General features: G+C 42.3%; 1 protein-coding gene across 7 annotated transcripts in view; it reads right to left on the reverse strand.

The window, feature by feature from the left end:
* Positions 1-15,370, reverse strand: part of bcas3 (BCAS3 microtubule associated cell migration factor) — a 666,368-nt gene that overhangs the window by 591,027 nt on the left and 59,971 nt on the right. For all 7 annotated transcript variants that reach the window (XR_010968541.1, XR_010968542.1, XM_068008504.1 and 4 more), the window contains exon 7: positions 2,955-3,027. Coding sequence is in view for 5 of the 7 variants with exons in the window: in XM_068008504.1 (XP_067864605.1) it covers positions 2,955-3,027 (73 nt within the window). In the remaining 2 variants the exon portion in view is untranslated. The remainder of the gene's footprint in view (positions 1-2,954; positions 3,028-15,370) is intronic.

Here is a 15,370-nt window from a genome sequence, read left to right on the forward strand (position 1 = left end):
TCCCTCCAACTTTCCTTTGGGGAAGCAGCTGGTCTCCCCTCAGCACTGACTTAATCCCTCCAATTAATCTTGTTGCTCACACGTGACCCATTGATCCTTAATGGGCCTCATCACAAGACTGTGCTGGTCCTGCCAAGTCACGGTTGCTTGTAAGATCAATGCACCATTGTGGAAGAACCAATTGGTTCTTATTAGAATTTGCCATCTACATTAGTTTTCTCTTTGCATCTTCAAATACAGGCAGACTAGACATATCTGGAACATCCGATGGAGGTCCTTCTTCTGATTGCACACTGCCCTCCCTTTGTCTCCTTTCACAACTCAAAGCCACAATTTCAGATAGAACAGATACACAAATCGTACATTTCAACGCCTTTTGAATAATTTCATCTAGGATTTCAGTCTATTATTAAGAAGGATTCCCATGAGTTAGCATTGGTTGTCCTGTTAGTTATTTCGGTCAATGCTGATCCGTGGAGGAGACAGAATTCATTATTTTTCCAGAGGGAAGAGGTTCTAAACTGAAGAAGCTTCTATGAGTGAAAATACATTGCTTATCTTCTTTCCCAATTTACAATATTGCCTACTGATTGTTGAGTTGTTTCTTGAAACTCATAACGCAGAAGACTAGTGGATGTGGAAGAGCCATCGACACATTGGCAACATTCAGGAAGTTTCTTGTAGAAGAGTTAAATCAAGATTGTAAATTATTCACAGCATGCAAACATAAACTTCAATCCAGTCCAATCTGATAATAGTCCATCTCTAGCAAGGCAATGCAACTTAGAGATAGAATCCTACTACAACAGCATAATCTGCCTGAACTGAACACTTATCTGCACCTATACGCATACAGAACCAGTCATTATAAGAGCTCTAATGCCTAAGACAGTGAAGGCTTTTATAAATAAAGTGCTCTCATTTAGAACATACACCCTTCCAACTTCTCCTTGATGGTATAAAGGACAAGAACGCTGTCCAGTAGCTTGACCCTTGTAGGTTCGATACATCTCTCCATTTTGACTTGACAATGCTTATTCTTAGGAAACCAATAGAAATATAGAAATATAATTTTCTAGCAAAGAAATCAGGTGTAAGACAAAAAAGACTCGGCACTCAAAGGGTGTGTGTTTGTGTGTGTGGTTTCAATGATGTTAATTGTGCACAGGAACCATTGCAAAAGCATCTTTTTCCAATGTATTTAATTTGTCAGTGCTGTTAGTATTGCCACATATTGGAAATACTAACAGTATGTTCAACACAATTGCCAAAAAAAAACCACAATGTTAAGATAATCAAAGTTCAGCATAACTGTGCACACTACTGAAATGTTTATTAAAAACGTTTGTGCTAAAATGACTGAAATTCTATTGTAGAAAATGGGATTCTGTATAAGCATGGTATCTGCAATGTGCATACATCTGGCACTGGCACCAGCATACCTGATGCAAGGCCAGAATTCCAATATACTAACTTACTTCCCACTCACTCCTTGAACCAGCTATAACAATGTTCAAGAAGGAGAATTGGCATCACGTTGAGTCCAAGATGACATGTCTGCCGATGGGAAAATGGAATATGAACCAAGTTGATCCTCTGAAGCAGACTTGGTAATCCAATACATGAGCAAGGCAGATCTACAGTTCTCCAACAGCTAGAAATGTAATCTTAGGCGCGCCCAATTTGGACAGCAAGTTTATTTAATGAATAACTGAGTCTTACCGGCCAGGACAGTCTCAGGTTTGATTTCTCGTCTACTGAGTTAACTGATCATAGCGGAGGTGAAAATAGGCCATTAAGGTCAGTTTTAGCCTATAGGCCAACTTCCAGAAAGTGGAAGCAAACAGTGTCTTTTACCGGAGTTACAACAACCAGCTGACCACAAACGTCCCTTTCCACACCAATCATTTCATGATCTACGAGGTCATGCAGGAACAGCCGAACCCTCACAGAAAGTCAGGTTGTCTCCGGCATCCTGGCGAAAACAGCGGCAGCCACACTGACCACCCCTCTAGGTCTGCAAGATGCTGTGGAACGCCTGGCCATGAACACTAGGAGATGAAGACTTTCCAAACTGTCCTGTCCTGGGCAGTCCACCTAGTTCCACTGATTCCTAACCTTTTGACATTGTTTCCCAGGTTACGTTACAAAACAGCCGATACAACACACATCTTATTAGTAACGCACAGCAATTGGTTTGGTTATGATGAAGATGCAATACCTGCACACATATAATAAAAAGGCATTTTCATTAGAGAATTATAGTCATCAATGAGTAATAAAACAGGGCAGGCCTTTAACTAATTTTATAATACCAACATAACTTTGCTTCACTTGAATGACAGAGTTTATTCAGTCACATTAGAATGGCTAGTTAAAACCACATACAAGTGACATCTATAGTACTGTGACTGAAATATAATGAAAATTAACTAATCTTGTAATGGGAAGGTGACATGAAAAGCTCAGCATTTGGTTTACAATTTAAATGAACAATTAAACAAAAACAAGTCCAACTAGAACTCGCAGTGACTTCCTGAGAACCTCCTCCTGTCGATCGTGAAATTATTCAAGATAGACATTAATGCTTAAATAAAGTGCTAATCAACAAAAGTAGCTTGAAAGGAGTACAAAATAAAATGAAACACTGACTTGTGTTGCACTTGCAACAATGCTTAAATGTTTACTCATGTGAATTCTGGAATGCAGCATCTAGCTTCAGGCATTGGCACATCTTACTAACCACTAGGGCAGATATTTTAGCACTACTGCCCTCACTAGCAGTCGGCATCAGTGTCATGTATATTTTGTGCTCCAAAGTAAAGTGCAGACAGTGCTGCTGGAGAAGGCAGATTCTTTCCTCACTTTCCCCCCCCCCCCCCAACCCACTGCCGCCCCCCACCCCCACCATGCTGCATCTGGTTTACATTTTTGGCAAACGTGTTTCCTCTCACCCTGCTGATCCTGTACTTTTGCACACACCAAGGAGTGGCCTTTTTTCAGCAAAATTATCAATTTTGTGAAGACCTGTGAATAAAAGTAGAGAGAAAAAAAAAGAATTCAGAACAAAGAAGGACTTTCATCAACACATATGCCAGCGCTTCAAGTGTCTGCCAGTTCTCTCTCCCTCAGTCCGCCACCCACCCACTCTGGTCCATTAGTCGCACGAAGATGCAGTTTAGGGGCAGGAAGTGTGTTAATGGAATTACAACTGTAACTCTGTAATCAAATCATGATATAAATATTTCCAAAGTCAAAAAATGAAAACAGGACATTCTTTCCTGTGGGTTATGTGCTGAACCACAGTCTTAATGTTTGGTCCACACAAAAAAAAAGAGCAAAAACAAAATGCAGAGAGATCAAATGGCAACAAGCTATGAAAAAGAAAAATTAGCTGAGGGGGGTTGAGTAAGCATGAAAGAGAAAATGGAAACACTACAAGTATTTTGGAGCTGTGGAATCAGCTGCAGGGTGAAAAAATATTTTACCTAGGAGGGACATTAACTTTGCAAACAAACAGCTTTAAACAATTAGTGCATGAAGCAGCCTCCAACGCCTGTTGCCTTATTTCCCTACAAGGCCCTGCAATGGCTCCAGTGTAATTATAATTATTCCCCGGGTACACAAACATGGAAAAAAAACATGTTCATCAGGGTATTAAAGGATTAATGATGGATTATTAATATGTCTGCAGAAGAGAAACAGCTGATGTGCACTGTTTTGGCATTGAAATTTTCCTTTAAGACGTGTTTGGACTTGGGAAAAAGCAGAAGGATGATAGATTTGCATGCTCCGTCTCTCCCGCACATATCTTTCACTCACGTGCGCACATGCAGTGTTAGATAGAGAGAAAAAAAAATCAATAAAACAATATTATTGGTCAGGAACCAAAAAACATACCTAATGAAAAATAATTGGGAAGATGGGTTTCTTCTCACTTGGCTCCAGATAACTCTCAAGCCCATTATCTTAATAGGCAGAGTAGATAGGCACACACACAGCAGGTAGCTTACCAATGTTCTGATCTGGTATGCTGCATAGTTTTAGCTGAATAGCTTAACTGTTTAAAGTGCCAACATTTGCCAAGCAGCATTCCCTCAAAGTGTCGATTTTGAATGGAACAATAAACAACAACTTGCATTTGTATAGCGCCTTTAATGTAGTAAAACGTCCCCAAATTTTAGGTCTTGCACAGTATCCGCCAATATGCTATGTACATGAATGAAGGTAACTACAATACAAATAAAGTGAATGTAATCTTTCTTGGGATATGAGGTTGATTTATATCAGACAGGAGGAGATTAGTGCTAGTTGATTGTGCAGTGTGACAACATAGAGTCATAGAGTTATACAGCACGGATAGAGGCCCTTCGGCCCATCGTGTCCGCGCCGGCCATCAAGCCCTGTCTACTCTAATCCCATATTCCAGCATTTGGTCCGTAGCCTTGTATGCTATGGCATTTCAAGTGCTCATCCAAATGCTTCTTGAATGTTATGAGGGTTCCTGCCTCCACAACCCTTTCAGGCAATGAGTTCCAGACTCCAACCACCCTCTGGGTGAAAAAGTTCTTTCTCAAATCCCCTCTAAACCGCCCGCCTTTTACCTTGAATCTATGTCCCCTTGTTATAGAACCCTCAACGAAGGGAAAAAGCTCCTTAGTATCCATCCTATCTGTGCCCCTCATAATTTTGTACACCTCAATCATGTCCCCCCTCAGCCTCCTCTGCTCCAAGGATAACAAACCCAATCTTCCCAGTCTCTCTTCATAGCTGAAGCGCTCCAGCCCTGGTAACATCCTGGTGAATCTCCTCTGCACCCTCTCCAAAGCGATCACATCCTTCCTGTAGTGTGGCGACCAGAACGGCACACAGTACTCCAGCTGTGGCCTAACCAGTGTTTTATACAGCTCCATCATAACCTCCTTGCTCTTATATTCTATGCCTCGGCTAATAAAGGCAAGTATCCCATATGCCTTCTTTACCACCTTATCTACCTGTTCCGCCGCCTTCAGGGATCTGTGAACTTGCACACCAAGATCCCTCTGACCCTCTGTCTTGCCTAGGGTCCTCCCATTCATTGTGTATTCCCTTGCCTTGTTAGTCCCTCCAAAGTGCATCACCTCGCACTTTTCCGGGTTAAATTCCATTTGCCACTGTTCCGCCCATCTGACCAACCCATCTATATCGTCCTGCAGACTGAGGCTATCCTCCTCGCTATTTACCACCCTACCAATTTTTGTATCATCAGCGAACTTACTGATCATACCTTATACATTCATATCCAAGTCATTAATGTAGACCACAAACAGCAAGGGACCCAGCACCGATCCCTGTGGTACCCCAATGGCCACAGGCTTCCAGTCACAAAAACAACCTTCGACCATCACCCTCTGCCTTCTGCCACTAAGCCAGTTTTGTATCCAAAGTGCCAAGGCACCCTGGATTCCATGGGCTCGTACCTTCTTGACCAGTCTCCTGTGGGGGACTTTATCAAAGGCCTTACTGAAATCCATGTATACCACATCCACTGCGTTACCCTCATCCACACGCCGAGTCACCCCCTCAAAAAATTCAATCAAATTAGTCAGACATGATCTTCCCTTGACAAAGCCATGTTGACTATCCCTGATTAATCCTTGCTTCTCCAAGTGGAGACTAATTTTGTCCTTCAGAATTTTTTCCAATAATTTTCCTACCACTGATGTTAGGCTCACTGGCCTGTAGTTCCCCGGTTTTTCCCTACTCCCCTTCTTGAATAATGGTACTACATTAGCGGTTCTCCAGTCCTCTGGCACATCCCCTGTGGCCAGAGAGGTTCTGAATATATGTGTTCTGAATATATGCGCAAGGCTTTGCCCTGCAAAAATTCTATGGATCACTGGAGTGTAGATTATTGAGGTTTATTTGCATTTGATTACTTCCTGTCTGAATTCAAGATGGCAGCTATGACTTAGATAATCAGTAATTAACTGGCCAGGTATAATCCCAGAAATAAAATGTAACTATCTTTTATGCTTTACTCTCTCAAAGCATTTTAAATACGCCTTATTTTTAAAAAGTTAGATATGCAGCTTTAAAACAAAATTAATCCATCTCAGTTCCTATAAACACAGACAGACATTTTGTAAAAACAAGTGATTAGTTAGAAGAAAACTGTCACGACATCGTGGGATCTCTCTGTGATTGTGGTGTCTACATACTAACACACACAAATTTCAAAATGTCAGTGGAAATTTCCAAATATTTGTTCAATAAACATGGTCTATAGAACCACAGTATTTTAATCAAGGAAACATGGGAGCTCATTTACCAGAAAATCTGACCCACACACACACAAAGCATTCAGATAAGAGATACTCACAAAGGCAACAGATTCAGACTCTTTACTTCCTAAATGACACTTAACTAATGACACTTGATACTAAGTATCAACGGCTTCTATTTTGCGTCAACTTTATTTATTTTTCAGTACAGCACTTATGGGAAGGGTGGGGCAGCAGATCGATGGATTGTAGGCAGTAGTGTGCTACCATTAGGTAGGGTACTAACATGCTGCATCGTGGAGCCGTAGGACTGGGTTCAGGCATGTAACTGTACCAAACAGCGAGTTCCCAATACCAGACAGACAATTGCGCAGCAGCATTGAGCAACAACAGCAACTTGCATTTATATAGCGCCTTCAACGTAGTAAAATGTCCCAAGGTGCTTCTTAGGAGTGTTATCAGACAAAATATGACTGAGCCACATATGGAAATATTAGGACAAGTGACCAAAAGCTTGGTCAAATAGGTAGGTTTTAAAGAGCATCTTAAAGGAGGAGAGAGGGGTAGAAAGGCAGAGAGGTTTAGGGAGGGAATTCCAGAGCTTAGGGACTTGGCAGCTGAAGGCACAGCCGCCAATGTTGCAGTGAAGAAAATCGTGAATGAACAAGAGGCCAGAATTGGAGGAACGCAGAGATCTGAGGGTTGTAGGGTTGGAAGAGGTTACAGAGATAAGGAAGATCAAGGCCTTGGAGGGATTTGAAAACAAGGATGAGAATTTTAAAATCAAGGCATTGCCGGACCAGAAGCCAATGTAGGTCAGCGAGCACATGGGGTGATGAGTGAACAGGACGTAGAGCAGAAAACAGAGCTTCCATGTTTGTGGCTGGGGGTTAGGAGAGAGAGGAGTTATTTCAACCAAGAGAGACATCACAGCAGGGTCTCATCATGTATATCTTCATCTGATATCCACAGATTTGCTTTTTCCAACATGAGAAGCCGAAATTCTAGCTGATTCCTCCCCAACCTTTCTTTAGCGCCTGGGACAGTGAAGTGAACTGTGGTGCCTCACTGTGACCTCAGCTGAGATCAATTAACTCAGTGCAAATCAATAGTTGAAACCAAGACATTACAAGACTATGCAGCTCAGCAGCATACCAGGAACTGCATTTACCCAATGAGCCATCAGGGGAAGACTAGCACTCTAGTTCCAAAGGTTATTTAATTCTTATTTTCTATCAATTATATCCTCCCATGACATACCCATAGTACACTAGTAAAGGGGAGAATCAAGTGAACAAGGACATCTACTACAATCATATGAGGGATGAGAGACTTCAATTATTATGTAAAGAATCTTACAACACCAGGTTATAGTCCAACAATTTTATTTGAAAATCACAAGCTTTCGGAGGCTTTCTCCTTCGTCAGGTGAATTATGTAGAGAGACTAGAGAAGCTGGGATTGTTCACCTTGGAGCAGAGAAGGTAATTGGGAGATTTAATAGAGGTGTTCAAAATTATGATGCATTTTGATAAGAGTAAATAAGGAGAAACTGTTTCCAGTGGCAGGAGGGTCAGTAACCAGAGAACATAGGTTTAAAATAATTAGCAAAAGAAACAGAGGGGAAAAGAGGAGAAATTTTGTTACACAGCGAGTTGTTTTTTTTATTCGTTAATGGGATGTGGGCGTCGCTGGCGAGGCCGGCATTTATTGCCCATCCCTAATTGCCCTTGAGAAGGTGGTGAGCCGCCTTCTTGAACCGCTGCAGTCCATGTGGTGAAGGTTCCCCCACAGTGCTGTTAGGAAGGGAGTTCCAGGATTTTGACCCAGCGACGATGAAGGAACGGCGATATATTTCCAAGTCGGGATGATGTGTGACTTGGAGGGGAACGTGCAGGTGGTGTTGTTCCCATGTACCTGCTGCTCTTGTCCTTCCAGGTGGTAGAGGTCGCGGGTTTGTGAGGTGCTGTTGAAGAAGCCTAGGCAAGTTGCTGCAGTGCATCCTGTGGATGGTACACACTGCAGCCACTGTGCGTCGGTGGTGAAGGGAGTGAATGTTTAGGATGGTGGATGGGGTGCCAATCAAGCAGGCTGCTTTGTCCTGGATGGTGTTGTACTTCTTGAGTGTTGTTGGAGCTGCACTCATCCAGGCAAGTGGAGAATATTACACTCCTAACTTGTGCCTTGGAGATGGTGGAAAGGCTTTGAGGAGTCAGGAGGTGAGTCACTCGCCGCAGAATACCCAGCCTCTGACCTGCTCTTGTAGCCACAGTATTTATATGGCTGGTCCAGTTAAGTTTCTGGTCAATGGTGACCCCCAGGATGTTGATGGTGGGGGATTCAGCGATGGTAATGCCGTTGAACGTCAAGGGGAGGTGGTTAGACTCTCTCTTGTTGGAGACGGTCATTGCCTGACACTCGTCTGGCGCGAATGTTACTTGCCACTTATGAGCCCAAGCCTGGATGTTGTCCAGTTCTTGCTGCATGCGGGCTCGGACTGCTTCGTTATTTGAGGGATTACGAATGGAACTGAACACTGTGCAATTATCAGCGAACATCCCCATTTCTGACCTTATGATGGAGGGAAGGTCATTGATGAAGCAGATGAAGATGGTTGGGCCTAGGACACTGCCCTGAGGAACTCCTGCAGAAATGTCCTGGGGCTGTGATGATTGGCCTGCAACAACCGCTCCCATCTTCCTTTGTGCTAGGTATGACTCCAGCCACTGGAGAATTTTCCCCGATTCCCATTGACTTCAATTTTACTAGGACTCCTTGGTGCTACACTCAGTCAAATGCTGCCTTGATGTCAAGGGCAGTCACTCTCACCTCACCTCTGGAATTCAGCTATTTTGTCCATGTTTGGACCAAGGCTGTAACGAGGTCTGGAGCCGAGTGGTCCTGGCTGAACCCAAACTCAGCATCGGTGAGCAGGTTATTGGTGAGTAAGTGCCGCTTGATAGCACTGTCGACGAAACCTTCCATCACTCTGCTGATGATTGAGAGTAGACTGATGGGGTGGTAATTGGCCGGTATTGATTTGTCCTGCTTTTCGTGGACAGGACATAGCCGGGCAATTTTCCACATTGTCGGGTAGATGCCAATGTTGTAGCTGTACTGGAACAGCTTGGCTAGAGGCGCAGCTAGTTCTGGAGCATAAGTCTTCAGTACTACAGCCGGGATATTGTCGGGCTCCATAGCCTTTACTGTATCCAGTGCACTCAACCGTTTCTTGATAACACGTGGAGTGAATCGAATTGGCTGAAGACTGGCTGCTGTGATGGTGGGGATATCGGGAGGAGGCCGAGATGGATCATCCACTCAGCACTTCTGGCTGAAGATGGTTGCAAACGCTTCAGCCTTGTCTTTTGCACTCACGTGCTGGACTCCGCCATCATTGAGGATGGGGATGTTTACAGAGCCTCCTCCTCCCGTTAGTTGTTTAATTGTCCACCACCATTCACGACTGGATGTGGCAGGACTGCAGAGCTTTGATCTGATCCGTTGGAATCGCTTAGCTCTGTCTATAGCATGTTGCTTCTGCTGTTTAGCATGCATGCAGTCCTGAGTTGTAGCTTCACCAGGTTACGATCTGGAATGCACTGCCTGAAAGGGCGGTGGAAGCAGATTCAATAACAACTTTCAAAAGGGAATTGGATACATACTCGAAAAGGAAAAATTTGCAGGGCTATGGAGAAAGAGCAGGGTAGTGGAACTAATTGGACAGCTCTTTCAAAGAGCCAGCACAGGTACAATGGGCCGAATGGCCTCCTTCTGTGCTGTATGATTCTAATAAGCCTATGCTAATGAGATTTTTCCGGGTGGCGCAGAAGGACATCAAATGCATGACCCAAGTTGGAATCTTGGAAATCTTTCCCTCCTTCCCAGCAAAGTTACTTGATCCTTCCATCTGGAGTGAGCCCATTTTCAAGGTGTATGAAATTCTTGATAGCTTACACACAAAAGGGCAATTACAATCTGCTGCACTACTGCTCATGGGGATACACATTCGGAATCGAGAGAACACATTCAGCTCTGACTGAACCCTTTAAATGAGCATTTATAGTCAGCAGTTTTGTTTCCTAACAAATTCAGTACAGCAGGAAACAGTCCTATGTTTCATTTCCAGAACTTGTGAGAGACTTTTATTACGTGACTGAGAACAAATATAATGTTCAAAAACACTACAAGGAAGTTCTATTTTAGTGAACAGAATAGACTGCTAGGTATATGGAAACTCACCACAAAAAGAAATAGTCCTTTAAAAAAAGTCACGTGTCAAATCCTTTAATACAAATATTACTTTATATGAAATATGATGGTGTCTCTACTAACCAATTGTTGGTATCAAATCATCATTTCAGCCATTAATCAAACTTAGCTACTCCCTACAGTCCAGTTTCACCAATTTTTACCTGAGCTGCTCACTGGAGTGGTGCAAAGTCCCAAATGCATAGCTCTGACGGTGACTAAGTTCTAAATGCATTGCTTGGTGAGAGAATGAACCCTTCATTTCAAGATGGCTACAGGTTCAACCTCGGCCCAGTCTGTTTAGGTGGACATGACAGCCAATTTACCCAGCTCAGTGAAAGAAAGAAAAGAAAATCAAAGAAAAGAACAAGAGAAAGGGAGAAGGAACTTGCATTTATACAGCTCCTTTCACAACCTCAGGATGTCCCAAAGTGCTTTACAGTCAATAAATCATTTTGAAGTACAGTCACTGTTGTAATGTAGGCAAATGTGACAGCCAATTAGTGCCCAGCAAGGTCCCACAAACAGCAATAAAATAAATGACCAGATAATTTTATTGATGTTGGTTAAGGGTTAAATGTTGGCCAGGATGCGGGAGAACTCCCCTGCTCCTCTTCAAATAGTACCGTAGGATCTGTTACATCCATCCAAGAGGACAGACAGCGCCTCGGTTTAACATCTTATCCAAGAGACAGCACCTCCAACAGTGCAGCACTTTCTCAGCACCGCACTGAAGTGCCAGCCTAGATAATGTGCTCAAGGCTGTGGAGTGGGGTTTGAACTCACTTCCTTCTGACTCAGAGGTGAAGGCACTACCACTGATCCCAAGGTTGACATCACTGAGGATAATTAAAGACCCATCAAAGTCCCATAATTGAAAATGGCTTTCCTTGCCTACATTGTCAGATTAAGGAAGCAGCTCAGTGCAGCACTCACTTCCAACAAAGTGTAGTAAAACTGAAGCTTACTTTGGTTATTAAATGGTAGCACAACTGGTTGCAGCCATTACGAAATGGTGAGAAAAGACCTGCTCAACACGTGTCAGCCATGGCTCAATGGTAGCACTCAGTGTTCTGTAAAGCTACCAGCTCTTCCTAGAAACCTTCAAGTTTTACAAATTTTGAAATCAATTCTTTTCATTTCAAGGAGTGTTGAGGGGACAATCAAGATACCTCTTTAGTCCAGATCAGTTATTTTCATTGTGAAGCATTCTGAATTTTTGTCCACCAGCAAATTATTTAATTAAACTATGCACCTAGTCTTGGTGTGTGTATCATAATATCCTACAGCACAGGAGGCCGCCATTTGGCCCATCGCGTCTGTGCCGGCTCTTTGAAAGAGCTATCCAATTAGTCCCACTCCCCTGCTCTTTCCCCATAGCCCTGCAAGTTTTTCCTCAAGTATATATCCAATTCCCTTTTGAAAGTTACTATTGAATCTGCTTCCACCACCCTTTCAGGCAGTGTGTTCCAGATCAAAGCAACTCGCTGTGTAAAAAGATTTCTCCTAATCTCTCCTCTGGTTCTTTTTCCAATTACCTTAAATCTGTGTCCTCTCATTACCAACCCTCCCACCAGTGTTAATAGTTTCTCCTTATTCACACTACCAAAACCCCACATAATTTTGCGCACCTCTATTAAATCTCTCCTTAACCTTCTCTGGTCTAAGGCGAACAATCGCAACTTCTCCAGTCCCTTCACATAACTGAAATCCCTCATCCCTAGCACCGTCCCCAACACTTAGACATCCTTCCTAAAGTGTGGTGCCCAGAATTGAACACAATACTCCAGCTGAGGCCTAACCTGTGACTTATAAAGGTTTAGCATGACTCCCCTGCTTATGTACTCTATGCCTCTATTTATAATGCCAAGGATCCCATATGCTTTTTTAAAACAGCCTTGTCAACTTATCCTGCCACCTTCAAAGATTTGTGTACGTCCACCTCTGTTCCTGCACCCCCTTTTAAAATTGTACCATTTAGTTTATATTGCCCTTTGTCTGCATCAAACATAAATCTCTGACTGAGGCAAGTATTTAATAAGATTACTGAGATTAGCTGACAGAAGAGGGGAAGGCAAATAGACAGGGAAGAGATCAAAATAAAAATAAAGGGAATACAAAAAAAAAACAGAATTAGAGGCAGATGCAAGAAACTAAATTCTCAAATATAAAGATGGATTTTTTGGTGCACATGACACAAGTAAGAGGCAGAAATGCTTATGCTGGTCTATAATATTCTGCTGCGGCATTTTGCATTAATGCAAAATCTGTTCGATTTTTTTTTTAAAAGAAGTCTCCCTCCCACATTTCACTAAATAAGCCACCAAGGAGGGAAAAGATCTGAATGTGAGGGAGTGCGTTGAAAGATTACAAGAGTCTGGTCCGATTAGGATCAGTTGACTTTTTTTTGCTTTAAATAGGTTAGAAACATCTGGGAAAACCTAAAATAAATACCAGATTTTTATTCTACATCGCATACAGCGAATTACATATTCAAGTCAATTCTGTATTTAACGTAGAATCCATTTAAAAGGCACTGACACTGTTCTCTGCGAAGCTCTGGCTGGCTGTACCATCGAAACTTCTAAAAGGAAACTATTTGGATTAAATCATTGCAAAACGTCGAGCAGTGAACAAACAGCAGACCAAGGTTCAAGTCTAGACCTCCAGCGTCTTCTATTGGTGTCTCCTTCCATGTGCTTCAATAGGATGTGACACACAGAAACTTTGATCGACTTGATTTCACACTTGATATTTACTTGCATGTTACATTACTTTGCACAGCCTCAAGCACTAGCAAATGTTATGAATTGTTCCAAAAATTGTATTTCCATCTCCTAAGTGAGCATTCCGCTGTGTTTAAGGAACTCATTAATCGAGGTTATTGCAACTTCATTGTAATGGGGAACGGTTGTGGACTGCAGATGGACTCTCTCTCTTTTTGTGTGCGCACCCCACCAGAATTTAATTGTGCACACATGCAGCACAGTGTATTACACAAAACATCCCAGGAAGATGAATGAGGTTTCCTCTTTGGGTATAGTTTTTAATAACAATGGATCAAAATGGGTGTCATAACGGCATCGCCCTAGCAGTGCGGCCAAAAACTGGAATTTAGTGTATGAGGCACTGTGAATGTCAACGAGTACCCTTTAATTAATATAGAACCTTGTTATACCTTCCAAAATGCTACACACACAATTAGTTATTTATTGAAGTATAGTCACTGTTATGTGGGTGAATGCAGCATAATATGCGCACAGTAAGATCACACAAACTGCAAAGGAGATAAATGACCAGTTAATCTATTTTGGTGGTACTAGTTGAGGAAGGAATGCTGGGCAGGATGACAAGAGAACTCCATGATCTTCTTTAAATAGTGGCATGGGATCTTTCATGCTCACCTGAACCAATGGAATAAAGAATGGCTGTTTAATGTTTCAAGTGAAAGATGGCACCTCCAACAATGTAGTGCTCCCTCAGTACTGTACTGATGTCATAGCCTAGATTATGTGCTCAAGGCAATATAAACTAAATGGTACAAATTTAAAGGGGGTGCAAGATCAAAAAGACCTAAGCTTGACATACACAAATCTGTGAAGGTGGCAAGACAAGTTAATAAAGCTGTTAAAAAAGCATACGGGATCCTTACATAGATAGATGAATAGAGGCATAGAGTATAAAAGCAAGGAAGTTATGCTAAACCTTTCTAAATCACTGGTTAGGCCTCAGCTGGAGTATTGTGTACAATTCTGGGCACCACACTTTAGGAAGGATGTCAAGGTCTTGGAGAGGGTGCAGAGGAGATTTATTAGAATGGTACCAGGGATGAGGGACTTCAGTTATCCGGAGAGAGAGAGGAAACAGGATGCCTCTCCAACCTCTCAAATGCAAATGATGCATGACACCAAGATGTGACATTGGCTGCGACAATTTGCAAAACACACCTTGAGCACTAAGCCAGCTCTGGATACTGAGACACAAGGGAGACATTGAAGGCAATTCTGAGAAGAGCCCCAAAGGCTGATCCCTGGCATCAGAGGTTTGAGCTATGAGGAGAGACTCAGGACTTCCATCCTTGAAAGAAGATGTCCAAGAAGTGATCTGATAAGAGGTATATAAGATAGCAAATGGTGTGGGAAAGATAAATCTGGAATATTATTTTAAATTAAATTGTGGGAGAAGGACAAGGGGATACTGTTTCAGAACTAGTAAAAGGAAACTTTAGGACTGATATCAGGATGTTCTTCACAGTGAAATGGACTTCAGGTAAAATAGATGAAAACCATGAATGCATTTAAGAAACAACTAGATGCAGTAATTTCTGAATGGTTGAACTAATATGGGCCAAATAGACTTCCTCATCTGTAATTGTCTTGTCAGAATGGGGCAAAGAGAATGAAATAAACAATTTTAAAATACCTACTTTTGGTAAGGAATCCGGCTTCTTGAAGGCAAAGGGTTAAGCACTAACTATTTGAATTACTAGCTTCACACTTGGAAAGAAATTTCTTATCACCACTGTCACCTATATTAAGATCGAGCCAAATCCACCCACCCTCAACTCCCACATCAAACAATCCCTCTTTGATAATCAGACACAGTAAAACACTGTTTGTGCCACATTGACTGCAATCAGATTCTCTGTTATAATTCATTTCACAAGTGATTCATTTCAGCTCGGAATCTTTCAGCCCGCGTGTTATATATCTACAACTCATTCTCTGTGAAAGTGTTCTGCTTTCATCTGCTTCCAGCTATTCTCAATGCTGTTGTTGTGCACTTTACTCTCACAGAAAATCTGCTGAAGTTCAGATCAGGGCCAGTTGAAAATAAACAGAGTCGCCACCCAGCTT

The sequence above is a fragment of the Heptranchias perlo genome, chromosome 28, assembly GCF_035084215.1.
Source record: "Heptranchias perlo isolate sHepPer1 chromosome 28, sHepPer1.hap1, whole genome shotgun sequence".
Taxonomy (NCBI): Eukaryota; Metazoa; Chordata; class Chondrichthyes; order Hexanchiformes; family Hexanchidae; genus Heptranchias; species Heptranchias perlo.